We start from the raw sequence: 27,463 nt of genomic DNA, 5'->3' as shown, positions 1-27,463 counted from the left end.
GCACGTGACTAGTAGACTGTGTTTAAGATGAACATGCTGATGCACACCGGCCCCGTGTCAGGACGGCACCTGGTCTAACATCTGTCCCACACCCCCTCCTGGAGCACAGGAACGTGGTCCCGCATTCGTTGTAACCCACAAGTCACACAGCGGTCTCAGCAGAACCGGGCCCACATCCAGGCTCCTCTGGGGCTGCAGGGGCCGCTGAAGATTTGTTGGCACTGACCTCGGTCTCTGGCCTGCAGCCCACGAGGGCGGGACCCTCAAATCACGGCGCCTTCAGACCGAACCAGCTCCTCTCCGCGTGGGCTCGCCAGGCCCGGATGTGCCCCCAGATCCGCCTTCCTCTCACTGCACGTCTCCTTCACCGTGCGGTTCCGTGAACCGAGCGGCCCACACAGCGACGTCTGCCTTCCCACTGCTGAGGACTGGTTTTGGCGTTTCCTGTATTTCTATCCTGAGCGGGCCTTCTCCTCTCTTAGGCAGAAGGGGATGAATTAGATTTCCTCGTCTTTGTCTCGTGTTTCGTGCTTAACGTGAAATCCCGGAGATCAGATGCAGGGCCCCGCACTGGGCAACATATGCCGGTCCCTCCCTGGGCGGCGGCGGTCCCCAGCGGGGGACATTGGGGTGGTCCCCAGGTTTGTCCCTGCAGTGAGCAGCCTCCTGCATTTGCCTGTTTTCTTCTCCCTCCGCCTTCCCTTCCAGGGGCAAGCCCGTGCACAGGGCCTGTCTTGGGCAGCCTGTGCGTGGTATTGAGTTCGACTTTGACTGTGTTGTTGCTTCTCTTCCTCTCCCCACCCTCCGCTGTGGCCAGGAACTTTGTCTTGCCGGTGGGGTGTCAGAAATGCCACGCTGGGACTCCCAAACCCTTTCCGCAGGGCGTCAGCCAGCCCGTCCTGCAGATCTGGGCACAGCCTGTCACCAGGGACCGTCCTGTGGGTCTGCTTGTTCAGACAGCGTCTTCTCTTCTGTCCGCCACTCGGCATCACCAGTAATGGGGGGCTTCTCGGAGGCATGGTGTGTGGCAGCGTGGGGGCAGGCAGGGCCCATTTCAGGGCCTGGAGACCACGCCCTGGGGCTGTGGGCAGCAGGTCTCCTCCTCCGGGGGCCAGTTTCTCGGCTCTGACATTCCTCCCTTCCTACCCCCTCCGTCCCTTCCAGTCCCTCCCCAGGGCCAGGTCTTGCGCTGATCTGGCGACTTCCGTGGCGTGCGGCCTCGGCACTCCTCTGGCCTCTCCTCCAGATCGGGCGCCACCAGCAGCTCCCCTTCTCCCAGTCTCGCTGAGTCCCCTCTGGGCATCTCTTCTCTCCCGTTGTACCCACTTCCCCTCCGCTGGCTGCGCAGCACGTCTGTCCTGTCCTGTGTCTGTCCACAGCCACCAGTGTCTCCTTAACCGGAGTTTGGGAATGGCTGCTTTGGTGTCTGTACCTCCCCCTACCCCGATTCACCTGCTGGCTTCTGCCTGGTCTCCTCCGACAGCTCTCAAGGTCACGACTGGCTTCCTTGTCACTGCACAGAACACAAGGGCTCTCTGCTCTCCTGCTAGCAGCTGGCTGTGCCTCCCGCCCTGCGGCTCTGCTCTCCTGACCTCTCTCTGTCCCCTCCACCCGTCTGCCCTGCTTCTGGGTTGCCGGTTCACCTTCCTCTGCCCACCCATGGGGCGTCACTGCTCCACAGGGCTGGTCCCGGGCCTCCACCTGCCCTGACGATCCGGCCAGGTCTGCAGCCGCACTGCATGCAACACTTGTGCCTTCTGGCTCCCGAGTCCGGCTGTCTGCCCTGCTGCTTTTGGAAGACGCCCGGCTCCTGCAGCTGAACTTGCCTGGAACCCCATCCCCGAGCTCAGCCCTCTCACAGGTCCCCTCCCCGGTCAGTGGCAGCTCTGTGTGTCCAGTCCCGCTGCCCAGCCCTCCTTGTCCTTGCTTTGCACTGCAGTTGGTCTTCTGGTCCTGTTGAGAGTGTTCAGTCTGTCATGCCTCTCAGATGCCGTCACCCTGGTCCACACCATCATCATTGGCATCATCACTGTCACCATCACCATCGTCATCACCAGCGCCACCACCCGCCACTTGTCAGGACCCTGCAGCAGCCTCCCAGTCGCTTTCCTTTCTTGCTCTCAGTCTTTGCCTCTGCAGCCAGTCGCTGTCTGAAGCCAGCGTGGTTGGGCCACTTCCCTGACCGACACCCTGTAGGGACAGGGCCGGGAGTGGCCCCAGGGTCCTCACATCTGACTGCTGCTTTGTCTGTGGCCCCCGCTCGTTGCGGCTGCCGGCCTATGCCCGCCTGGGCGTGCGCATCTTCTGTGGGTCACCTATGGTGCTGCAATCCCTGCAACCCCTGGACCTGTGCGCCTGCCCCTGCCTTGGCCTGGAAGGCCCTCCCGCTCCCTTCCGTGGCTTGTCGGTCCCTGTGCGCCCTGCAGACCTCAGCTCAGAGGGCAGCTGTGCAGCACTGCTGAGGGCGGGCATCCCCCCTTCTTCCTCGGCACCGTGCCCTTCCTGGCGTTTGCCACGGGCCACCCTGGTGCTTTCACTCTGGGCCCGTGGGGCCAGCCTCAGCCTGTGAGCTCTGTGTTTGTCGTGGGGCGCTGTCCGTAGACGGGGCCAGGCTCCGAACTGTGCGGTCCCTGCACTGGCAAGGGCAGTCCTGGGCAGAGCCACCAACGCGGCTCCAGCTGTCCTTGTGGGTGCAGTTGGGACGTGGAGGCCCAGGAACTGGGTGGGGCTACGCTCGGAGGCCCTCTGGGTCCCACAGCCCCAGAAAAACAGGCACCAGTTTGGGGGCTCACAAAACCCCCTGGGGCCAGAACAGTCATTGGAGCCTCTGTCCACACCCACCTTCAGGGGCAGCAGGGGTGGGGCTCCCCGCACAGCTCTGGGGGCCCCCACCCCTTCCGTGTGCAGTCTGAGAGTCCGCAGGCCTCGGGTGCTCCCATGGGCCCGCAGGCGAAGACCCCGCAGGGAGGGATGGGGCCCCTTATTCTTCTCACAGACACATTCTACTCACACCCGTGCGAGTATAAATGTTGTGGCAAGAAAACAAAGAGGAGGAGCTGCCCTCTGGGAGACTGTGCCTCTCTACTCCTCCCTCTCCAGTCCTTTGTCCTCCTGACTCCCGCTGGCCGTCTGAGCTCAGGGGCGGCTCACAAGCCGAGCCCCCAGTAATAACAGTTCATATTCTCAAATGCCGGCTGGCTGTGTTTGCCTGGGGACAAAGCTGTTCGATTTTTGCTTCCGCCTTCGTGACTGGAGCTGAAGGCTCTGTCTGCAGGACCGAGCCGCCCTCCCCCCACCTGCTCTGCTTTTCTCCGCCTCTTGGTTTTCTTCCCTGACTTGTGGGGGATGGGGTCCGCTGGGCAGGCGGGTGCCTCTGGACCCCATGCAGGACGGTTTCCTGTTCAAGAAAGAGCAGGATGGGGACGACAGGCGCCCCCTGGAGGAGCAGCCGAGTGCTGCGTGCAGTCGTAGCAAAGCCCTGGCCCCTTCTGGGCATCTCCCTGGGGAGCAGATGCCTGTGGGCGTCAGGTGGGCACCCTGTGCCCACACGAGTCTGTGTCCCCAGCTGGACCCAGACCAGGCAAGGCTCACTGCAGGGCGAGATGGGGCCCAGCTTGACTAGGTCTACTCGGGGATGGGGATTGCAACAGGAACGGGGACCTCAGGATGGTCCGGTGAGCTGACCGAGGGGCTGGCAGATGGCGAGTTCAAAGACAGCAGCCTTGGCAGGTAGTTGAGTGGAAGGGAAGGCCTCTCCCCCACCCCAGGGATTGGGGGCCCGTGGGGTGCCATGCAAGCCTGCACTCCCCAGATGGGACATGGGGACGCTTGCCAAGGCAGGTTCTGGTACCAGCTGAGGTGGGGCAGTTACCCCAGGGCTGCTGGGACCCCCAGGCCCTTCCTGCAGAGCAAAGTAATGCCATCTACTGGTCAGTAGCTGTCACTGCAGGGAGGGAGTGACTGACCCCACCATAGGGGACTGCTGGCAAATGACAGACCCTGGGGGCCGCGCTGAACCAGGGCTCCAGGTGGGTGTACTCAGAGGGGTTCCTTCTGCCTCCCCCTCCCCGTGCGCCCCCTGCTCTGTGTTCCCAGCCCTGCCCAGCAGGGGGCGGGTTTGTCACCTCCAGGAGGGAGACAGAAGCGCCCGAGATGGAAGGAGCGGCCAGGTCAAACCTGGCCGTGCAGCCTGGCAGGGGTCAGACAGCCCCCCCCCGGCAAAGGGCGGGGCCGGTCTCTGGGTGGGGGTAGCGGCCTGTGTCTGTCAGAGGGGTTCACTCCCCAGACGACGCTCGAGAGAGTTCTCATGTGCCCGAGGTCAGTGTCCCCCTCATGGCGGCGTGACCTGGTATGTGTGTGTGAGAACACACACAGCGGGCAAGAGCCCGGAGAGCACAGGCAGAGAAGGCTCTAGAAGAATCAGAGGGTGGCAGCAGTTTCTCTAACCATCCTGAGTTCTGGAGGGTTCCGGGGAAGGCACAGGAATGGCGCCGTGTTGGGGAACAGGAGCCTCCCAGAATTGGAGCACCTGGTGGTCACCTCGGAGGTGGCAGAGTGACCTGAGTCCCAGAATTGCCCTCCTGACAGTTTGTGCACAGTTTTCTGGCCCGAGGGCTGGTGGCGCCGTGCCTGTCCTCTGTCCCCTGTCCCCCTCCTCCCACTTGGTTGTCCATCCGTCCTGGGGCGGAGGCTGACCGCGCCCCTTCAGTTCCAGGGCCCTGCGAGCCAGAAGACCTCATCGATGGGATCATCTTCGCAGCCAACTACCTGGGGTCCACCCAGCTGCTGTCGGAGCGCAACCCCTCCAAAAACATCCGGATGATGCAAGCGCAGGAGGCCGTCAGCCGGGTCAAGGTAGGGGCAGGGCGGGGCCGGGGCCTGGAGGCGTGTCCAGCTCGAACCCACGGCCCTCAGCGGGAAAGCCGCAGGCGCCCTGCCAGGCTGGGATGGGCTCTGGCCTCAGGCAGGAGGGCGCTGGGCCCGGGCCACGTTCTTGGCTCTGTAATGAGGAACTGCCCCGGCCCTGCCCGCACCCCGCTCTGGGGGCAGCAGGACGTGAGAGAGGATGTGGGGAGGTGTGCCGGTCGTAGGACGTGGTACCTGGGGTTCGAGTCCCGGTCCGACAGCCTGGGCCCTTAGTGCTGTTCGCGGTGCTGCCCGCGGAAAGGGAGACATGTCACTTTTCCTTTCACTTCGTGACCTCCAGGAAACTGGGGCCTACTTGAGCTCTGGGTGTGGCCGGGCTTCTGGCCAAGCCCGAGAAGGTCGTGGGGTCAGAGGGCGAGGGGTGCGGTGGATTAAGGTTGCTGCCCCCCGTGGGGTGGCGAACTGCATCTGCCCCTCCCCTGTCCTCCCAGTAGACATGATCTCTCATAACCGAGGGGAAGGGGTGTGGCGCCTGAGCCCACCAGAGGGCAGCACTGAGCCCGCCCGCGGGGTCCTGCAGCTCTGCAGGCGGCGCGCTCTGCCCCGCCGTCCTCTGTGCCGCCCTGGCCCCCCCGCAGACCCGGGGGTTGGCCGGGGTCTGGGGCGCTTGAGCGGTGTGTGGGGCCTCTCGCGTGCTTGCCCGCCGAGGGGCTGGCTGCTCACCTGTCCCTGGCCGAGGTCTGAGCCCTGGGGCATGGAGCACAGAGCCGCCGCCTCCTTCTCTTGGCGCCCACGTGTTTGTCTTTGTTTTCTCTCTCACATGCTGTTCAGAGGATGCAGAAAGCTGCTAAGATCAAGAAAAAGGCGGTGTGTAGGACTGCGGGCCTTGCTTGTGTGTCTGTGGCTTGTGCGGTGCAGGTAGGGGGGTGGGGGGCGGGTTCCCCCCGGAAGCAGATACTGTGGTGAAGGGTGTTTCCTCTGCCCTTGAGATAAACACTAGACTTTTGAGTCAAACCACACATTTTTCAAACCCTCCGCTGACGGAAGACTGCAGTCGTGGCCCCTTTGTCTTTCTCATCTCTCTTTGAGGCTCTGTGTGCCGGGATGGGCTGGAACGTGGTTAATGTGGCGATGTTACTGTTTTGCATAGGCGTTTTTAACTGTGGCATTTGCCTGGGCCTCCTGCAGAGAGTTAATTAAATTGTCCCGATATTTAAAGACTCATTAAGTTTAATTCACTAAATCTGGTGGATGAGAAGTTCGGGTCTCCCAGGAGGCGCGTCTCCGGTGAAGTCTCTCTAGGGCGAGGACAGACCCACAGAAAGCGGCCGCCCCTCCGTCCTGTGTTTGTGAACCTGGCCACCCGGTAAAGGCCGGGCACTTTCTAACTGCCCCCCACACACCCGCCCCCCCCAGGAAGTAGCGAGTGCCTTGTGTGAGAAGGCTTCCAGCCCTGGCTTGTAGCTTCAACAGCAAGAAGTGTAGCCCTCTGGGGCCAAATTTCCTGGGGGTGTGGCCAGAGGACCCTGCCTGGGGCTCCCTTTCCTCGGTGGTGACACTTCTGTCCCCGTAGGGCTGGTCTGGGTGCAGGCAGATGGGGCTCCGAACAGCCTCAGCAGCAAGGCTGGCCGATCTGGCCCATGAAGGGCTGGCTGGCCCTCTTCCAGGCAGGGAGATGCTCAAGTTCATTGCCAAGGGCCCCTCTTCTGATCTGCCCACAGCTGGCCAAGCAAATGATGGCGGGAGGTGCTCCCCAAGCCCAGGACCCCAGCAGAGGGCCCACACCCCAGACTCACTGGTGACTGTCTGGTCAGGGTTCCCATCCACACAGGTGCCCACCCTATTGTCTGGGTCCCTCTGTAGGATCTGCTCTGTCCCAGTAGGGAGTGTGACCATGACCTGGCCCGGTTCCTGTCGTCAGTCAGGGTTCAGTGACCTGTGTTCACTCCCCAGTTTGAGTGCAGCTCACGTTCCCCCAGAACTGGCAGGGCGACGAAAACCACAGTCCGCCTGCCCTTTCGCTCCTTCTGTCCTGACCTGCTTTGCACCGAGGAGGGTTTGGACCACAATCTTAGAATATAACCTTTAAAAGCATCTGGATGTGGAGTATAACCGATTTTTAAAACCAGGGAAAAGAATCTCTCCACAGTCCTGCAGGCTCTTTGCCACGGGCATATTTGGTTCTCTTGTTTTTGGAGCCATTTGAAAGCAGCGCCACCCTGTGGCGAGCCAAACGACCCAGAAGAAGCACAGATTTGTCACTGTGGCAGGGGGCTGCCTGTGACCTGCAGATTTGAGGAATTGCTGGCAGGAGTATTTTGGAGCCCAGATTTGCCAGTGAGAAATTAAGTCACAGCGTCTTGCTCTCTGGAAGCTGGAGATACAGCAACTGCAGGCTCCCGGGTGACTACAAAGAACGATTCGCCCCCATCTTGAATCAAAGGCGCTCGAGCGACACCGGCGCTCTGCGGTAGTAATCAGAGTCCCCCAGGTGCGCCGACCAGTGAGGGGCTGTCAGGCTTGGGGGAGACCTGAGTCGCTCCCCAGGCTTCTGGGACTTCCTGTGTGCTCGCACTAATGGCCATGCTGCGAGCGTACCCCAGGAGGTGACAGAACAGGGGCCCTTGTGTGACAGCACCTTCTGGCCTGGCCTGCATCCCTAGGAGGGCCACATGCAGCCCGGTTGGGGGCCTGGCTTCCCTGAGGGTGTTCGGAAGGTGGGGACCAAGTCGGCTCTTGGGGTGTGGGCATGATCGGCTGTTTCGATTGGAAGAAAATGCTGACGTTTGAATGCAACTTCTTTGAAAACGGCTTCGCCATTTCCTGGGGATGCTCAGACACCAAATCCGGGGCGCGGAGCCCAGGGGCGCAGAGCATGCCTCTGCTGAATCTGCCCGGTTCTGGCGGGTGGAGAGACAGCCCTCTGGCCGCTGCGACTCCAGCCCTGGGTGCCGGGTCCCCCTCCTGCTCAGCTCCTGCCAGCCCACCCTCCTCCCGCCTCCCGCTCCCCGCCTCCCGAGCTCACTCGCTGAGAGTGCACACACCGGCTCCCCGAGGGCCGCCCCTGCGCGCTCGGGTCAGCACGGCACCGTCGGGCTTCGTTGAAGCTGGGGCTCCTGGTCTGTGACCGTGTCCACTGTCCTTCCTCAGAATTCTGAGGGGGACGCGCAGACCCTGACCGAAGTGGACCTGTTCATCTCCACCCAGCGGATCAAGGTGTTGAATGCAGACACACAGGTGAGTGAGTGAAGGCTGCTGTTGGAACGAGTGCGGCGGCCTCCTGACGCCCCACCTGGGCACCAGGGCCCGGTCTGACTGCGGGGTGGGGCGTGTGCGGGGGGCCGGGTGGTGGCTGGGCCGGGTGTCCCGAGCTGTGGCCCAGGTGCCCCTTGGAGGTGCCTGGCACATCTGGGCACGGGCCGCCGTCAGCCGCAAGCGTGTCCAGGGGGAGTTGCCACAGGAAGGTGGTTTGACAGCCCTATGGCATCGGCTCAGGGGCCGGGGAGGGGACACAGGTGAGAGGCGGTGGAGACTGCAGGGGTCAGGCAGGGCAGAGGGGGCGGGCGGCCACCTCCGTAGGCGCCATATGTTATTGGTCGGTAGTTGTGTCCTCCTGTGAGGGCAGTGGTCGTGCCGCCGGCTGGGCTGGGACCAGGGGACGAAGCGCGTTTCCGACACCTGGAGCCGGACCCGTGCCTTCTCACAGGGGCCGGGGGTCGGGAGGTGCTGAGGAGCCACCCCTGATGGTCCCTTTCTGGTGTCCCGTCCTGAAAAGTGGGCCTGTGGCCACAACGCCCCCCCACAGCCTTGGCGCGAGACCAGCCCCGCTCCATGAAGACAGACGCGGAGCAGCAGTCGCTGCGAAGACGGCTCTCTGAGGAGGGGCAGGGCTTCGGAGGCTGCAGGAACACCCGGCCTTCTTTTGTGGGAAGGGGACAAAGGCGTGACAGGCAGAGTGATGAGTTTCCCAGCGCCGAGGCGGCTGCCTGGTCGGCTGGGGGCGGAGGCCGGGGATGCCGCCCAGCCCCCGCAGCGTGGGGGGCAGACGCTCACGTCCAGAGTGGTCCAGCCCCCTACACACCGAGCAGCCGTCGGAACGCGAGGGCCCTTCAGCCGCGCCCTCCCTGACGCGCACCCCGCCCCACAGGAAACCATGATGGACCACGCCCTGCGCACCATCTCCTACATCGCGGACATCGGCAACATCGTGGTGCTGATGGCCCGGCGCCGCATGCCGCGCTCCGCCTCCCAGGACTGCATCGAGACCACGCCCGGGGCGCAGGAGGGGAGGAAGCAGTACAAGATGGTGTGCCACGTGTTCGAGTCGGAGGACGTGAGTCGCCGCGGGGGGGGCCGGGCCCAGGACCCGGCGCCTCCCTGGGTGTTGCGGGCCCAGGGGCAGTTTTCTGGCTCTGAGTTGGCAGAAGGTGGGAGCAGGGTCTTACATCGCTTCGTGATGCCAGTTCACTGGGCGTTGGGTCAGAGGTGCTGGGAGAGCCAAGGCAAGGAGCCCGACTCGCCTCTTCCCTCCTGACACGGGGTGGCCTCAGCCCACATTGCTGATGGCAGGACGCTGCATCCGCACCTGCGGGGGCCCCGCATCAGGGGACGCACCTCTGCCCTCGAGTCCAGCTCTGCTTTTCCTCCAGGCGCGTGGAAAAGCAATTCGGAAGTTTACAAGGCGGTAGACCCGCTTAGGGACCCGAAGGCCTTGCACTCTGTTCTTGAAGTGGAGGGTACGGGGAGGGTCTGGGGGGCTGCTTTCTGGGCCTGCAGCGGCACAGAGACAGACAGGGCGCCTCGGGCCGGGTCCCTGCGCTGCCCCTGCAGGCGGACCTGCCCCAGGACCTGGGGGGAGAATGTTCCGATGGTTCTCCCTCCTCTGTGGACACGTGGGGAGGGTGTTCTCGCTCACGTCCGGGCTGGAGGGCATCTCTGGGACCTGTCGCCGCAGGGAAGGGTCCCGACGTTCTATGTGTGAGGGCAGGGTGGGCACAGGCAGTTGCCAGTCCCCTTGCTGGGACCCCGAAGTCACCAGAAGCGCTCTGAGGCAGTGGCCGTGGACAGGAGTTGTTTAAACACAGACCCCTGGCTTGCACCCCCGTTCCCTCCCCCATGTGCGGTGTCGGGGACACTGCCATGCTGAAGGTCTGAGCCGGGGACGCTGCTGTGGCCTTGCCATCAGCTCTGGGGGACAAAGCTGAGAGCAAGGGGTGTGTGTGTCCTTGTCCCTGCAGGAGGGAGAAAAGGCCCCCAGCGGGGTGTGGGTGGCAAGAGTGCAGGGCCCGGCCAGCCTGTGGCCTGTGACAGCAGATGGGGCACTTGGGGAAACGGGGCAGCACTGAGGCCCCCGCAATGCTCTTCAGACCTCAGTCTCCCCTGCAAGCCAGGGGAGGGGAAGGGCACAGGTGACCGAGCTGGGCCCCCACAGGAGGCCACCTCTTGGGCCGTGCAAGGTCCCCACCTGCCGGGGCTGGGCCGCAGGCCTCATGGTGGGGGACGCCCCCCGGCCCGGGGGCAGGGGAACCCCTGGTTGGCAGGGTTCTGGGGGTGTCCCACCCCGGTCCCAGGAAGGGGGCCTACGGCACATGCAACAATGCTCGGGCTCCTGGGCCGCCCCCTGGCGCCATGGCCTCGCTGTCTGCAGGAGCTTCCTGGGGTGGGGCTGGCCGTCCTGGCAGGATGCAAGGCAGAGTCCAAGCACAGTGGGAGCCGTGCTCCCATCCACCTGTGGGCACAGGGGCGGCGCTCCCAGACCGCTTTTGGAAGCCGGGTGCCTCGTTCAGTGCAGACAGACCTGCGGCCTGGATGGCCACCAGCCTCTCTGCCGCCCCAGGGAGGCGGGGCCCGTCCCCGCCTCCAGGTCCCCGCTCTGCCCTCCCCAAGGGCCTGTTCTCAGCATCTGCAGGGGCTCAGCAGTTCTCAGGTGTGCGCAGCCTGTGGCGTCCCCAGGTGCCACCTGGTGGCCCCGGGCGCTGGCCCTCTCTCTCAGGGCAACAACGTCAAAATGCTGGTTTGGGGACGGAGCTGGGTGGGCCCCCCCGAGGTGTTCAGGAGACTTGGGGAGGAAGGGCCGTCCACTGCAGGGCCTGCTCAGGGAGAGCCGCCCGGGGTTCGATCCCGTGTCTCACCTGTTTGGGCCCTGCTCCCCTGAGGTTTGCTGGGGCTGCCTAACAGGGGCCCCCTTGCTGGCAGCTGGGGAGGTGGGCGAGGGTAGACCGGAGCTGCTGGGTGGGAGGCGGCCCTGCTGGGCGCTGAGATGCCACCGAGAGCCCCCTGCTGCCACAGGCTTCACAGCTGTTAAGGTCCCAGACACGTCCCAGGGGTGCAGGTCCTTAGCTCTCGCCCCCTGCCGGCCTCTGCACGCCTGCGGTGATGGTCAGTGTCAGATACGTGGCAGCGTCCACACTCGTGGTCCCGTTGAAAGAGGGCAGTTTGCCCGTGGGGCCCCCCGGGCCTCAGCCGCTAGGGAGGAAGGACCGGTGGGTGGGCAGGGAGCCGTGTGCAGGCTCCGCGGGGAACCTGGCCCCAGTGCGCTTTTGGGAGGAGACGGGTACAGAGCAAAGACGGTCTAGTCGCTGAGGAAAGCACCACCAGGCTAACGTCTGGCACACGATGTGTGACCTCTACAGACTTTATTTGACACCGTGCTTGGCCCTAGAACGTCTGGGACTCAGAGCTGCTCCAGGGGGGACCAGGCAGGATGGGGACCTGGCAGGTGCAGGCTGCAGATGGTCCCCCTGGGGACCGACGCTGGTGGGGACTCGGGAAGGCTCATGTGTGCACCAGGGCCATGGGGCCCGGTTCCCTGCCGGCTGCTGAGGATGGCCCCGCCCACAGGCCCAGCTGATCGCCCAGTCCATTGGCCAGGCCTTTAGCGTGGCCTACCAGGAGTTCCTGCGGGCCAACGGCATCAACCCCGAGGACCTGAGCCAGAAGGAGTACAGTGACATCATCAGCACCCAGGAGATGTACAACGACGACCTCATCCACTTCTCCAACTCCGAGAACTGCAAGGAGGTGAGCTGGGGGCGCAGCGGAAGCTAGGGTGCAAGTAGGCCGCAGCAGGGCCATGGCAGAAGCCCTCCAGCCCCCCATCTCCACCGCAGGCTGAGATGCTGCCTCTCGCTCCTGCCTGGGGAGGGGAGCACTTGTGTGTGAAATGAGGTGTTGCTGCAACAAACAGGCTGATTACAATCAGTCTTAACGACCTTGAAAAGGCGCCTGTTAATGCAGGCTGTGCACCCCAGGGAGGTTTCGGAAGAGCACGTGGGAGGCAGCTCACAGCAGAGAAGTCGGGTGCTCTGCCAATAGCTGGGGGTGCTGGGGGCAGGGTCTCCTGAGATGGAGGAGCTCAAGCCTGGGGGGGTGCGCATGTGCCCCAACACTGTTGAATGGGTGGATCAGGGAGTGACCCTCGGAGCCGGAGCCGAGAGGAGGGAGGACTTCTCCAGACAGACACAAGCCGAGGTCTGAGGACACGCCTGCGTGGCCCCAGGGCCTGCGTGGCCCCGGGGCGGGCTGGGGCAGCAGTCTGTGCCCGGCCCCCACTGCAGCCCGCTCACCTTGCAGCTGCAGCTGGAGAAGCTCAAGGGCGAGATCCTGGGCGTGGTGGTGGTGGAGTCCGGCTGGGGCTCCATCCTGCCCACCGTCATCCTGGCCAACATGATGAACGGTGGCCCCGCCGCCCGCTCGGGGAAGCTGAGCATCGGCGACCAGATCATGTCCATCAACGGCACCAGCCTGGTGGGGCTGCCCCTGGCCACCTGCCAGGGCATCATCAAGGTAGGTCCCTGCACCCCGTCTTCCACCGTGGAAGTCGGAGAAGGTCCGGGGCGGCCCCGGGGGCACGTTCAGTTTCCGTCATCAAGGGCCAGGGTCCTGCAGGTGTCAGGTGGCCAGCAGCCTGCTCCACCTGGGTCCCTGTGTGGGTCTGGGAGGCGGGCCCTCAGCGAGGGAGGCAGCTCTGAAGGTCTGACCTGTGAGCCTGCAGCTTTAGACCCCGCAGAGGGGTCAACAGAGGGGGCGCAAGCCCGTGGCCCCGGGGCTTTGCCATCTCTCGGTCTCAGGGAGCCTGGGCTGGGGGTTAGACGGACAGGTGGCCCTGTAGTTCAGAGCAGGGCAGGCCCCCACGCTGGGGTCCTGTGGTCCCCATCCCACCGCGGCCTTGGTGCCAGACCCTGGCCCCACGAGCTGGCCCGTGAGTGACCTTGTGGACAGTGGTGCTGGAGCCTTGGGTGGCTGTACCTCCCGGGCACTTGGTCACCACCCCCTCCAGGGGTCATGCCCGACCCACAGAGGAAGGAGAAGCTGCAGCTGTGGGGACCCCGGGCACCTGAGCCCTCCCCCCGACCGTAACTGGCCCCGCCTGGGATACCAGCAGGTGTTCACTGAGCCAGGGCAGGTCGTGCGCCCTGTCACACGGGAGCACGGGGGCCTCAGCCAGCTCCTGTCCCTGCCCTCACAGGGTCTGAAGAACCAGACACAGGTGAAGCTCAACATTGTCAGCTGCCCGCCGGTCACCACGGTCCTCATCAAGCGACCAGACCTCAAGTACCAGCTGGGCTTCAGCGTGCAGAACGGAATCGTGAGTCCACTCCTGGGCAGATCTGGGTGCAGGGCCCCCCTCGGCCATCGCAGCAGGGACACACACAGCCTGTGGTGGCGTCAGACTCGTTGTGTTCGGCTGACAGATGTCCACGTATTGCTTCCTGCGTTTTCTTGCTCACCTGGTCATACCCGTGCACGAGGCCCCGGGCCTGGCGCTGAGGAGGTGGGAGGGCTTCCAGGAGGAGGGCACCGGGACTTGAGAGCGCCTTGGTCTGCCCCCACGTCCGTGCCTGCTGCTCAGGCCGGGGAGCTTTAGTCTGCAGTTCCTGGTTCTTCTGTCCTGCGCTGGGCCGGGGTGAGCGCCGTGTCCTCAATTCTGGGAGAACCTAGAGGGCGGTGGCACTGAGACGGAACTCTCCCCGCTGTCCCATGGTGCGGTGGGTGCGTCCGGAGCTGGGAGAGGTGCAGGGTGCGGGCTGCAGGCCCTTCTGTCCCCCTGGGTTAGCGCCCACTTGCTGCCATGAAGTGGCAGGATGTCCGCTCTTCCCGTCGGCTGAGTTTCCTGATTGCTGGGCCCCTGGCTCCTCTGCCAGGGACATTGGCCCACCTGCCTGTCAGCTTTAGGGACCAGGAAGTGAAGGCCACCCCATGGATATGCTCTTCTCCCATAGCAGCTCTGTGGAGCTGGTTCCTTTGAAACTGGTACGATCAGACAGTGGCATTACCTGTCACCATTGCACAGGGAGGTAAAGTCACTTGTTCCAAGCCTTCCAGCTGCAAGTGACAGGGCCTGGGGCCAGCTGTCACCCGACACTCGTGCACCCGCCGGCCAGTGTGTCCGTAACTGCCCAGGGGTGCACAGGGGCCTTCACAGCCGGCCTCTCCTCCTGCTGAGCCCACAGGGACCGCCGACCGCGCCACACAGCCAGGCTCCCGAGTCCCTGGAAGTTTGCTAATGTCTGAGTTAGTCTTGCTCGTGGGCCTTTTCCATTTCCAGCTCCGCTGCACGACGACCGCGAGCCGTGCGTTCACAGACAGGCCCGGGTGGCCCAGCTCTCACTGTCTCTTCCTCCCAAGAGGGGCGCCCTGTGACCTTAGGGCCCCACGGCTCCGGGTCCCACCACACACTTGTGCCCCCAACTCCAGCCAGGGAGAGGGGGTGATGAGAGGTGGCTGTGATGGGCCGGAGTCCCCGAGGGGATGGCGAGCTGACCTGACTCGTCTGCTTAGATCTGCAGCCTCATGCGGGGAGGCATCGCCGAGCGAGGGGGTGTTCGCGTCGGCCACCGCATCATCGAGATCAACGGGCAGAGCGTGGTGGCCACGGCCCACGAGAAGGTCGTGCAGGCCCTGTCCAGCTCGGTCGGGGAGGTGAGACTCGGGGCCCTGGTCCGGGTGGTCACCGCGGCTGCTCCTGCCTTCACACGGGAAACCCTCGGGTGGGACGGACACACCCGTGGGCGGGGAGAGCCACAGCTTGCCTCTCGCCGGCAGATCCACATGAAGACCATGCCCGCCGCCATGTTCAGGCTCCTCACGGGCCAGGAGACCCCACTGTACATCTAGGCCACGCCTGGGCCCAGCGGAGCGGGGGCCGGCCCGGACCTGCCCCTGCAGCCCACCCAAGGACGCTGGCTCCCGGAGGGGCACCCTCGCCCCCCCTTTTCCCCGACACGAGAGCCGCATCTGTTGGAGGAGCGTCACGGGCACCGGTGTCTGCAGACCAGCCCAGGATTTTGCCACATTCTGACCCGTTTTTCATCGCGACTGACAAGGTGTGTCGGCACCTCTGTGGTGTGGCGTGTCTGTCCCCCCGGAAGCCCCCCAAAGGCTGACGGTGCCGCTGCCACGTCCGCGGGAGCCAGGGCGTCATGACTGAGGTCTGGGGCCACGATCGTGTGGAACGTGGAGGAAGGAGCCGTCCCTGAGTCACACAGAGGGTGACAGCCACACATCGAGACTCCGTCGCTCCTGAGACCACCGCCCGTTCAACTTTGCGTCCTGACAGGCGGTTCATTGGACTCGAGGGTCCCCAGGTGGCCTATGCTCACCTACCTGGGCGTGCCCCGCCTCCAGGGACACGGGGGTGGCCCTCTATCCACACACGCGTGTTCCTCCCGAAACACACGGCCCTCTGCCACTCCCAGGCTGCGGGCACCGTCACCAGTATTCGAGCGCGTGCAGGCCGCCCCCGCCAGCCTAGCGCAGCCCCCACAGGGCGGTGCGAGCGGACGCCACGCTGCCCGAGGTCTCCACTCTGGCCCCGGCCTGGAAGATACACTGTGACTAAGAAGCCTTACCACCCTGAAGCGCTAGGACCCCTGTGTTCCAGGATGACCTGTGTGTTGCATGCAGCCGCCTTCGGGAGACTTGCTACCGTCACTAATAAACGCGAACTCACGACGAGGGGCCGTCTGCCTGGCTGGTGTGTCCACTGGCGGGGGCACGGGAACGGGCTCTCCGCCCACCCTCAGCTGTGTGGTGGCTCCGGGGCCTGGGCCTCGGGGTGCTCCCCGCGAAGGCCAGGAGGGGGCGCTCCAGGAGGCAGGCTGACCCTGGTGGTGGGTCCCCAAACCTGCCCCTTGTCCAGTGTCCTGGGAGCGAGACAGGCTACCGACTGCCTGCGTGGGGGGCAGAGGGTGCTGCGGGCGCCCCGGGTGAAATGGATGCTCCCCCCTGGAGCGGCGCGCACGTGTGAGGCTGTGGGTGCGCATGAAGCAAGGCCGGATCGCCGTCCCCGGCAGTGTCCCCACCTGCAGGTCCGGGCAGCCCGTCTGGAACACCTGGGGCCTCTAAGGCTCTCACGTAGGTTCTCTCCGTCCGGGAACACGGTCCTGGGCTCACCTGGTGTGGGGCAGGGCTGAGTGTAAGCTGGGGGCCCCCCGGGGGTGAGGGTCCCACACAACAACACGCACCCGAAGTCCAAATTCAAGACCTTTGAGGCAGGGCCTGCCGGCCTCAGAGGTTGCAGGTGTGGAGGGGCAGCTCGGGGCAGTTCCGGCGGGCCCTCCGTGCACCTGGGCACCTGCCCTGCCCTCCCCACCCTGGGAGGCCGGGCTGGCCGGCCCAGGGTGTCCCCACTGCCCACCCACCCCGGGGCCCTGCCCCCCACCAGGCCCACGGGCTCTGAGGCGCCATCTCTGCTGCACTCACACCTCAGAGACCCGAGGCCGGAAAGAGTTTTTATTAAAACACCGACCACTGTGAAGACACCTTGAGGCACATCAAATACATACAACCTTCCAGTGTGCGCACGGGCCTCCCGGGGCTGGGAAGCAGGGTCCGAGAAGTGCCGCCTGGACAGCAGCATCTGTGAATTGATCGGTGGGGGAGGGGCAAATGTCCGTTTGAAATGCACAGCCTGGGACCCGGTTTCCGGCCAGCAGTGGGGGGGCCTGAGGTCCTGGTAGAGGGGGTGTCCCCAGTCTGCCAGAGATGGGCCCAGAGCACCTCCCACCTGAGTATCTCACCACCCCCAGGCCAGGGTCAAATGGCAGAGTTTGCACAGGCTGCGGTCCCCTTTGGGTCACGGGAGGGGCCTCGAGAGCACCCGGGCCTGTGCAGACAGGTCCCTGCGGGCGGGTGGGGGTCCCACTGTGGTCTTCCCCAGGGCAGAGGGCAGGAGCCAGCGGTCCCTTGGTGGCCCCCCCCATGTGGTCCAGGGCTCTGGCTCCCAGTGTCGCTGAGCAAAGCTGGGCCGAGGGTTCCAGAGCTGGTGAGTGGGGTCCCGGCCCATTCTCAGGGGCTCCACTGCACCCCTATTCCCAGGACCTTTACTACAAGCCTGAGGACACAAGGGACCCTGGGCCCGGGGAGCCCGGCTGTGTGAGAGCAAACCCAGACCTGAGCGGAGGGGCTGTGGGCGTGGGCTTTGGGCCAGACACCCACTTGCCCTTAGGGGGCGGCAGGGGAGGATGGCAGGGGAGGGAGAAGCAGCAAATGACAGCACCGGGCTGGTCTCCCAGGGGTCCCTCACCCAGGTTGCTCGGTAGAGACACCCTCACTGGGGCGCCCCTGAGAGGTGGGGGGGGCCAGGTCTGGCAGCCGCACACGCAGCCCTCTGAAGGCCTGGCCCAGGGACCCGAGGACATGAGACACTGGAAAGGGCCTCCCCCGGGGCCAGGGTGTCGGGCGCTGCTGGCAGATCTCAGGGGACACCCCTTGGAAACGTCACCAAGTGACGTTTCGGCCAAGGGACTGGCTTTGGGGGACTTGAAAATCCTTCCACTGAGAAAAATCAGAAAACAGACTTCCCATGTCATAGTCTGAATAAAGTGCTCTGAAATTTACCTCCGGGACATCTGGCTGGCTGTCGTCAGAAGGCAGGACCCACAGCTCTGGCTCGCACGCCTGTGGGTGGTGGCAGCCAGTCACAGTGGTGTCCTTCCCCCAACCTCTGTCCCAGGTGCCACAGGGGGCTCGGTGTCCCCTCCTCAGCTTCCGACAACACAAGCACCAGGCACAGCGGGCGTCAGCCAGCCCTCCACCTGCCATGGCTCTGCCGCCTTGTCCCTCAGAGGGGCCACTGGCTACAGTGACGGTCCAGGTACTGGTGGCGGCTGTTGTGGGTGGCACAGCGGCAAGCTTGCCCCCAGCTGCAGAAGGTTCTCGAGGACAGAGCCACTCCAGGGCCACTGCTGTGCGGTGGCAGTCGCTGGTGCTGCCAAAGCAATCGAGCTGCCAGCCAGAGGAGGCTGGGCCTGTCCGCTCCCACGGACCCGACCCAGGGGGTGTGTGCGTGCGAAGACACGGCCAGGCCCCCAGAGACGCGCTTTGTCAGGAGATGCACAGGTCGGGAGACCAGGCCTCGTCCACCAGACGCCAAGGAAACCTGGAAAGCGGGCTTGTCACCAGGGCTCAAGGTTCCGAATTCAGTGATGCCCATCTGGTCTGTAGTACCAGAGCCAGTTAGAGAGACAGTGCGAAGAGCGCCGGAGAGGGGGCGCCCCCCGCAAAGCCCCCCACCACAGCCGGACCTCCGTACACTGGTGGGCACAGCAGCCTGCAGCCCTGCAGACGGAGCTCGGACCCAGTGCAGACGCAAGGGTGAGGGCGCGGGGGGGTACAGAGCGCACGGGGATACGGCCTTGTCACTGGATGTCTCCTCTGTCCTGTTGATGCCATGGCAAACGGGGTCAGGAATGAGGGGAGTCCAGGTTCTGCGGCCCTGGGTTTGAAAGCACTTAGCGTCTTCATTCCGTGACAGTTGCCTGCCACCAGGTTCCTGTGGCGCCAGTCAGTGCAAAGTGCCACCTGCTTGACAAAACCATAGTCCACAAAGGACAGGAGAGCGTCCCCCTGCTCTGTGTCACCCCCAAGAAGGCAGCTGAGAGATGGGACAGCAGCCCCCCTGAGCCATCCCACGGCCCCCCTGGACCGCCAGCCCCTCCCCACAACGCACTGGTTTCCAGCAAGCCCGCTTTGCCTCCCAGCCTGTCTGAGGTCACATCTAGACTGGTGACCGCTTCACGCCTGGTCCAGAACAGACTCAAGGAAGGTGGCGCTCCTCGGAGGTGACCGCCATGTGCCGCGCCTCGGGGGCGAGGGCGCAGCTGGCGTGTTCCAAAAACTTGGCCACTGAGCCCCTGGTGTCTGCATGGGCTTTGCCATCCACTGCCGAGCGTGGCCGCTCTTTGCAGACCACCCGTGAGGCCTCCGGCCCCACGCACCGCTGGCTTCTCCAGGCGTCCAGCTCCCGGGGCGGCGCGGGCCGGGGCCGATGGGCACAGGCAGCCGTGACGGAGTGAGACCGGGAAACTAAAAGCCAAGGGAAAAGAGAAAAACCTGGAAGCGGCCAAACCGAAACAGCACAAAAGGCAGCCATGCAATGAAGTCTTTAAAAAGCCAATGCAAGCATGCTGGGATTTGGGGGTCCTGGCCCCTCCTAGTTAAGATGGCATTGAACTAGAGGGGCTGCAGCTTCCTGGAGCTGGAGGACTGGACACAGGCAAAGCCACAGCTGGACAGGCAGAGAAGGGCTGTGCAGAGCGGGGTCCCCCTCCTGTCCCCTCTCTGCCACAATCTTCGAGTCCCCTCGGGGACCGAGTCCCCTCTTAGCCTTCCCAGCTCCGTGCCCTTTGCCCTGGTCGGTCTGATGGGGTCTGCAGACAAGTCTGCCTGGAGGCCAGAGCTCACTGGGAGCCCCACCGCTCATGCTGGCGGACGGCAGGCCTCGGAGGAGCCCTCCCAGCGCCCACCAGGCCAAGGGCCCCCCGGATAAGCGCGCTGGTCTCAGCTTTCCCAGGGACAGGCAGTGGCGGTGGCCCACTCACCAAAACCCAGATCAAAGCCCGACTCGCCCTATTTCAAATCACACGAGGGAAGCTCACGCTGCATGGGCTGGACGTTTGGGGGGGGCAGCCCGCAAGCCCGCCCGCCCGCTGAGCACGAGAAACTGACACCTCGTAGGAGGGGCCAACTGGCCCTCAGAGCAGAGCCTCACAAACGGCAGACCGAGCAGCCGCGTGTGTGTGACGTCACTGCCTCTGGTGCGTCCCACGCAGACGGCTGGGGGGGCGGGGCGGGGGGCGTGGACGGGGCGGTGCCCAGAGGGCTGAGGGAGCCCCACTTCTGGGTGACGCCGTGAGGAGCCGGAGGACCATGCACCCCCCCCCCAAACATCCCCGCCACCCCTGACTCGCAGCAAGCGTCATGCTGTTTTAGAAAAGAAGCGCCTCACCAGTCCCCAGAGCAGCCCGAGACGGTCCTGCGTCAGGGTCCTGGCTGCCGCAGGCATCGTCTTCGAAACAGAGAACACGGCGAACACCCAGAAGGGAAGAGGGAATTCTGGGTCACGCCACACTCAGCCTCCGGGGGCAAGACATGCGCTTGCGATGCCAGCCCAGCAGAGGGCGCCCCGCCACGAGGCGGGCAGTGCGGCTGAGATGGGCTTGGCCAGCCCCCAGGGGGCCCAGCGCAGCAGGCCAGGCCGCAAAAGCAACCAGGACCCATCATGGGACACCGTTCCCGTCTGGGGGCCTCCAGAGACCTTGGGGGACACAGGTCTATTGCCATGCAGAACACTAACCATCCCATTTGGCAACAGTGTGGAGTGGTGGACACAGAGGTGGCACTGAGACAACTTGTCACCATACCACCTTTTCTCACCGTCCCTGACACGTCCTGGTCTGTGGACATGAATGTCACCAAGGGGGGCAGACCAAAGAGGTGTCAGGGTCACAGAGCCAGTTCTCCACACGCGTGGAGCCCTCCCAACCCTCGGCGTGTGAACCTGGGCTCCAGTTTGCTCTGAGGGGTGGGGGCTGGGACACAGGGGCAGAGGGGCCGGGGCCGTAGGGGGCGGGGCTTCTCTGTGGGAGCAGCGAAGGAGCAGAGCCGGGGCGTGGAGAGACAGGACCGCCACAGGGGCGACACTGAGAGTGTCCAGGCCCAGACCAACTTCTGCGGGCTCCTGACCCCCTTCAGGGACCCAATTTTCCCGAGACCTATGCCATCCAGGGTTCAGGGGGGTGAGACAGCCCCTCAGGCAAGGCTGGTTCAGTACCCACTGGACCTCCCCTGAGGTTCTTTACTTCCATGTTGTGATAAAGTCCGCATGGCAAAGGCCACCAATCACCCCAGCAAAGACACGGCCATCATCGCCTGCCACAGCGGTGACCCAGGATGAGGTGTGTGCCCACCATCCTCAGGGACACAAGAACTGCCCACCACACACCGCATGGTGTGAAATTTCCTGGGCTTTGGAGCACAGGGACTTCGGTGCCTTGCCCTCCCCCTCATCCAGGGGGACACTGCCCACTCCGCAGGGGCTGGCTCCAACCCCGGTGAGGCTGATGGCCACGCAGAGCCTGGGCCCCAGGTGGGTGTGCGCCCGGGGGCTCATGTTGGGACCCGCCTCACCCACCCAGTGGGCCCATCACCCCGACTTCTCACCTCCCTTCCCAGGCCAGAGCAGCAAGCCTGGTGGCGGCCCAGCTGGGGCCCCAGACTGCGCACCGGCCTTGGAGACTGAGAACATCAGACCACAGTCTCAGTGTGGCCCCTGCACAGGGCCCCCAGGGCCTGGCCTTAACTCTCGGGGGTCAGAGGCCTGAAGCGTCAAGGGCAGAGCCAGATACATGCTGGGGACATGAGTGGGTGGCGTCAACCATACCTGCTGCCCGGGACGCGCATGAGGTGGGGTCGCTGGTGGAGCGGGCCACGCGACCAGCACCCGGACGTGCCCGTGCGCCCCGGTCGGGGCCTTCGGGGGATGTGAGGCTGGGGCGGGGGGCTGGTGGCGGGGCACCCGCAGGGCCATCAGGGGTCAGGTGGCTTGGGCCTGGTGCGGTGACGCCCTCAGATGCTGGGAGGCTTGTGCTGTTGGCAGGTGCTGCAAGGCAAGGAACACCATGTCAGCACTGGCCCAGGGGACCACAGTGCCACCAGGTGCAGAGGCAGAGCCCCATGCCCCTCAGGGCAGAGGGCACAGAGGCCTCCCTGGGACACACCCCCTAACTGGGGGCAGGACACACCCCCTAACTGGGGGCAGGACACACCCCCTAACTGGGGGCAGGACACACCCCCTAACTGGGGGCAGGACACACCCCCTAACTGGGGGCAGGACACACCGAGCAGGGCGACAGGTGCTCCATGGTGCATGAAGGTTGGGGGATCAGACCATCCCCCAAGAATCATTCCTGGAGGCGTATGGGCGGGACTACATGGTCCGCTATGACTGAAAGTCAGGTGCCAGACATGACCCCACCCAGGCAGCCCCCGGCAGCCCCCAAGTGTGGACAGTGGGGCGACAGGATGCTGGGCAAGCAGGGCCCACGCAGAGAAATGTGGGGGCCCCAGGCACCCCAGCCAGGCCTGGTGGGCACAGAACCTATGCCCCCCACAGGGGTGCAGCCCCGGTCAGCAGGTGGGGCCAGCCGGCTGGCCTGCTGCCCACCGGCCCTGGGGATGCCTGCCTGGTGCTCCAAGCTGAGGGGCTGCTGGGAGTGGGCCAGCACCGCGGATTCCCTAGAAACCCTGCTGGCCGGCCTGGCTGGCAGGGCTCAGACGAGCCTGCAGGGAACTTGGATGCTGCTGAATGTGTGAGCACTGCTGTCCGTCTGCACAGGCTCGGTCTCACCTCTCACTCTCCAGGGTGGCATCCAGGGGAGGCGAGGACACAGACCCGGAGTCTGAGCGAGATCCCCCGCAAACCTGCTTGCCCATTAGGGTCCGAGCCCTGTCCCCTTCCCCATCCTCTCTCCCCTGCCCACTGTCCGCCCCGGCCCCTCACAGCAGGTGCTGCAGAACAGGGAGTGGCCCGTGTGGAAACACAGCAAGGTGACAGGAAGGTCAGATATATGCACACACAAGAATTCTTCAGGACAGTCACTCTCCTCCTAAAATACTGAATCGGAGGAGGAAATCTGCAAAAACAGGTGTACTACCTCAAGTGGAGAAAGAGTTTGTAAGCACCAGAAACTATAAAGGAAAAATGTGATGACTTCGACGACGACCATGATGCAGACCTGGGTGTGGCAAAGGCATCCTGGGGCCAGGCAGCTGCAAACTGGGAGTGGTTTGGAAAAGTGTTATTACTCCACGCATATTCTCATATCTCTATCTAATGAATTTTTAAAAAATAAATCTACAAAAAGAAGAAACTGCAGGAGTAAAATAATGAACCAAAAACTGACCTATCAGTGGACATGTAAAAAGGTGGTCAAACTTAAGAGAGTATTTGTTTGTATATGTGCACCCAAGTTAAAACCCAAAATTTGCCCTGGCCGGGTGGCTCAGTTGGTTGCGGTGCCATCCTATGCACCAGAAGTTTGCAGGTTCAGTCCCCAGTCAGGACGAGTATGGGAAGCAACCAATCAATGTTTCTCTCTTGCATCGATGTTTCTCTCTCTCCCCTCATTTCTCTCTTAAAAAAAATAAATAAACATATCCTTGGGTGAGAATTAAAAACAATTACTTTTCAATTCAACTGAGAACATTTTGAGACCTCGCTGGCCACGTTTCACCAGTGGGAACGTGGGGCCTCGCGTTCACGGAAAGGCTGTAGTGACCTCCCAGCCCGAGAGAGGAAGATGCGAACAGGGCGGAGCAGCAGTAGGAGGAGGAGGAGGCATCCTGTGAAGACTCCAAACTGACTGCCTCCAACGCTGATGGGTAAGCTTACCTCGGGCGCTGCAGCCGCCAGTGGAGCCTGGGTCCCGGGGGCTGGTCTCAGCGCCCTGCTGACTTGCACTCGGGGGCTAGAGGAAGAAGCAGAGGCAGCGTGTGGGGGTGGGACTCAGAGCTGAGCTCCCGGGGAAATGCTGAGGGGCAGGCCCTGGGCTCTGCCCTTCTCTCCCTAAAGGTGTGGGGTGTGCGGTGGAGGGTGCACTTTCTCCGACCTTTCCCAACCGGCACACGGCCCTTTCCTGGGCCAGGTGCCACCCTCAGCCCCCTCGCCTTCCGCGTAAGGGCACTGTTTGGGGGCCACACAGGGTCCTCCAGAGTGACCGCAGGAGGTGGGACAGTCCCCGTCCTCAGTTCTGACCCTTTCCTCTCAACCACTCTCCCCGCTGGCTTCCACTCCAGGAAGAAGGTGGCCCCATCACGCTCTGGGCCACCACCGTTGGGACCCACACGGGCACCTCACAAACACTCTTGGCCCCATTAGGCACCCAAGTCACCCAGCGCTCGAGTGGGCTGTCTGCTCCCTGGGTCTCTGCCCCAAGGCCACCTCCCTGGCTGAGCTGGGGCTCGGCGTCCAAGTTTAAAGGGCGGGGGGCAGGGGAGCGGGGATTTCTGGGTTGAACGCAGCCCGGTGGCAGACAGTCAACCCGCTCTTGTAGCTTTCTCCTCGAGTGGGCCCCTCAAGCCCAGAGAGGCCGCGGGAACACGAGGGGCCTGTCCTTGCCTCTGTTCAAAAACATCTCAATCCTCATGCTATTTCGGGCCATGAGCTCTGGGGGACAGCAGGGTAAGACCAGGCGGCCGGTCGGTGCCCGCCTCCCCTCTCCTGCCACTTCCGTGAGATGGCCCCCCTGCCCGGGGTCGGTCTTCATCTCTCCTTTCACTCCCGGGGCAGTGGTGTGGCAGGTGGGACCCTCACCCCAACACCAAAGAGGGAGAACTGCCTACCATGATCCCAATTACATACAAACACCACACAAGCACTCACCTCCCTTTTTACCAAAACTGCTACACGCCGAAAACCAAGTCTGGAAGTCTCTGCCAACAGCACTCTCTAAATCCCCCCAAAAGAGAACAGCACCCTAAAACTTTGTTTCCCTCTTCCTTAACGCTCCCATTGCTGACCTTTTGACTTTTCTTATTTTGCAGGGGCGGGTAGTGATTTCAACAACCGCTACCTCAAAGAAAGCTCCTGGTAATAAATAGGAAGAAAACAAGAGAAACGCCCAGTGGGCCGGGCCGGGAGGAAATGGATGTGTTTCCACATTTGGCGGGCACGTCCCTGGCTCCCAGTCAAGTGTGATTTTGAGAGGAGGCAGCCGGCTGCCGGAGGCGCGTCCATCAGCCCCCCCAAGCAGGGTGCGATGGAGGGTTTCATTTGAACTTGGCCTTCCCTGATGTTCAATGCCATTGAGCCACGCAAAAGCTGGGGGACAAACAGCTATTTGGTTCGTCCAGCATTTTTTATTAAATATAAAGGTAGTGGACATAGTGGGGTAAAAAAACCCACTTTGTGGCCCAGAATTTAAGTTGAAACTTGACTTTAGCAATAGAGGCTCAGGACGGAGCTCTGGCAGGAGACGGGGTGACAGGCTGTTGAGGAAGAGGCCTTCCTGCTTTCTCAGACGGTGCTGCTCTGAATAGTGACTATGATTAGAAAGTCCACTGGGCCCTGACTGGATGGTTCAGTGGGTTGGAACACCATCCCGTGCACCAAAAGGTTTCGGGTTCGATCCCCGGTCAGGGAGGGTACAGGAGGCAACTGACCAGTGTTTTATCTCCCATATTAATGTTTCTCTCTCTCTCCCCTCTGCTCTAAAGTCAATAAATATATGCTCAGGTAGGGACTGAAAAAAAACAGAGGCCGAATGACACTGAGATAAGTAAGCCGAAGTCTCCCCCCTGTTTCTTTCAGGGAGCTCCGTGGCTGCGATGCCCTGCAGACGCAACCGCGCTGAGGCTTCCAGAGGCGATGTCCCTACGGCAGACTTGTAAACCCTTTCCACACCCGCAGAGGTCACGGGGGCCACCCCCTCCCCAGGGGCGGCTGGGCAAAGGGCTGTCATCTGCCACGGGAGGCTCTGGGCCAGGTCTGCGGCCTGCACCGCTCCCTGGAGGTGACCCGGAAGGGGACACAGCTCAGAAGCGCCCCGCGGCTGCCGGGAAGCCCGAAGGCGTGAGCGCACCTGGGCCCCTGGAACCTCACTGGTGGCCGCAGGGTCACCTCCGTCTGCCTGGTGCCCGGGCCCGACCTGGCCCGTTCTCAATGTTCCCTCAGCTCCCTGCACATGCCCCTCCTCGGCCTGTCCTGTGCTGCCTGCCCCCGAAGCCTCCCCGAGGGCCGCCTGCATGGCCCTGACCGCTCCGTCCTGTGCGGGCTGCCGCGTGACGCTTTCAGGGGTCCATGTTTCTCTGCCTTGGCCAGCACCCTTCCATATTCAGCAACGACCATGACATGAGAATGCCAAAGGAAGGCAAGGGACTTGTGGTGACGGAGCCCACGATGTGCTGAGTCCCTGACAAACACGCTGCCCCACCCACTTCACAGATAAGGCAACTGAGGCTCTGCCCACTTACCCCAAGGACCCGTTGAGGGCTGGGCACACCAGGCACCCCCTGCCCTGTGGCCTCCACCCCAAGGTCAGGACCACGGATCCCTCCCCCACCAGGTGACAAAGACGTAGAGGCAGGCCAGAGTCCCCTGGGTGTCCATGGCTGGAGCCCCACGGTTAGAACCTGTGCCAGCAACGCCTGGGCAGTATCCCCAAACGAACCCCGGACCCGCCTGCAAGGAGCCACGGGGAAGAGGCACAAACATTGGGGCGGGGTCCCCAGGCTGCTGGACCCTCTGCGGGTTCCACTCAGCGGGCCGTGGCCTCCTCCCCACCGCAGGGCCCAGGAGCCCCACGTCCCATCCCACAGGTTTGCTGAGAGGCTCCCAGAGAGAGAAACGAGGGCGGCAGGCTCGGCGCAGGGAGCCGGCTGGTCCTCTCACCTGGCTGGCGGGGGCCGGGCCCACCACGGCCTCGTAGGGCGGCGGGAGCTCGGCGGGGTAGAGCAGGCCGGGGCTGTTGATGGCCACGTCGTACAAGGCGCTGAACGGAGAGGGAGCGAAGTCCAGGTGCAGGCCCCTGCGGAGGCGGAGCCGCAGGGCGGTCACTCACGGGGGAGGAGGCGCATGCGCACCACGCAGGGCCGCTCCCACAGCCCCTGGCTCCTCAGTTGCCCTCCTGACACACCCCCGCGTTTGTGAAAGAAAAGCCCAGTTCACTAGACAGCATCAGCTTTTGTTTTCTGGAAAGAACAGCACCATTTTTGGTCAACCCAACCCCTGTCCATTCGAATGAAAATGGTCCTACAGCTGATTCCACCTTCAATTAAAGTTTGCACGTTACAGCAATTCAGTAGCGGTTCTGGGTTTCCTAAGAAAACAGCGGGGCCGCTGCTGTCTGGGTTTGGTGTCGTCAGCCTGCCAAGACGCCAGCAGACACTTCTGTCTCTGAGCCGCCATTCCCTTCACGGGCCCTGCTCTGTTCTCCAGGCAAACGTGCTTTCCTAGCCCTGGTCGGTGTGGCCCGGTTGGTTGGAGCGTCGTCCCACTAACCAAAAGGTCGTGGGTTCGATTCCCAGTCAGGATGCATGCCTGGGTTGCGGGTTTGATCCCTGGGCTGCGGGCCTACAAGAAGCAACCGACTGATACTTCCCTCTTATATTGATGTCTCTCCCTCTCTCACTTCCTCTCTCTCAAAAATCAATAAGCATGTCCTCAGGTGAGGATGGAAAAAAAAAAAAAAAAACCAAAACATGCTTTTGTAGCTTGCTTTCCTGTTCTCCAGGGAAAATGGTGAGACCTTTGCCACTTCTCTCCCCCAGAGAGTATTTCCCGCCTCCCTCACGTCCCGCAGGCATCGGCGGACAGACG

The 27,463-nt window shown here is 63.4% G+C and overlaps 2 protein-coding genes across 5 annotated transcripts in view; one reads left to right on the top strand and one right to left on the bottom strand.

The window, feature by feature from the left end:
- Positions 1-15,822, top strand: part of APBA2 (amyloid beta precursor protein binding family A member 2) — a 73,542-nt gene extending 57,720 nt beyond the window's left edge. The window contains exons 7-15 of the mRNA XM_053658906.1: positions 4,709-4,854; positions 5,698-5,733; positions 8,017-8,103; positions 9,014-9,199; positions 11,707-11,886; positions 12,439-12,651; positions 13,334-13,453; positions 14,647-14,787; positions 14,911-15,822. Of these exons, the coding sequence (XP_053514881.1) occupies positions 4,709-4,854; positions 5,698-5,733; positions 8,017-8,103; positions 9,014-9,199; positions 11,707-11,886; positions 12,439-12,651; positions 13,334-13,453; positions 14,647-14,787; positions 14,911-14,982 (1,181 nt within the window). The 3' untranslated portion in view covers positions 14,983-15,822. The remainder of the gene's footprint in view (positions 1-4,708; positions 4,855-5,697; positions 5,734-8,016; positions 8,104-9,013; positions 9,200-11,706; positions 11,887-12,438; positions 12,652-13,333; positions 13,454-14,646; positions 14,788-14,910) is intronic.
- Positions 15,823-16,584: 762 nt separating this feature from the next.
- Positions 16,585-27,463, bottom strand: part of ENTREP2 (endosomal transmembrane epsin interactor 2) — a 187,124-nt gene continuing 176,245 nt past the window's right edge. For 2 of the 4 annotated variants that reach the window (XM_037145898.2, XM_053658905.1), the window contains 5 exons: positions 26,537-26,672; positions 23,540-23,615; positions 21,530-21,748; positions 20,096-20,155; positions 16,585-19,173 (listed from right to left, as the gene is read on the bottom strand). In XM_037145898.2, the coding sequence (XP_037001793.2) occupies positions 18,905-19,173; positions 20,096-20,155; positions 21,530-21,748; positions 23,540-23,615; positions 26,537-26,672 (760 nt within the window). In that variant the 3' untranslated portion in view covers positions 16,585-18,904. The remainder of the gene's footprint in view (positions 19,174-20,095; positions 20,156-21,529; positions 21,749-23,539; positions 23,616-26,536; positions 26,673-27,463) is intronic. The other 2 variants (XR_008390399.1, XM_053658904.1) reach the window with 2 other exon arrangements.

This window comes from Artibeus jamaicensis, unplaced genomic scaffold (assembly GCF_021234435.1).
Source record: "Artibeus jamaicensis isolate MK-2021 breed Jamaican fruit bat unplaced genomic scaffold, CSHL_Jam_final scaffold_612, whole genome shotgun sequence".
Lineage (NCBI taxonomy): Eukaryota > Metazoa > Chordata > Mammalia > Chiroptera > Phyllostomidae > Artibeus > Artibeus jamaicensis.
This window is presented reverse-complemented; position numbering and strand designations above follow the sequence as displayed.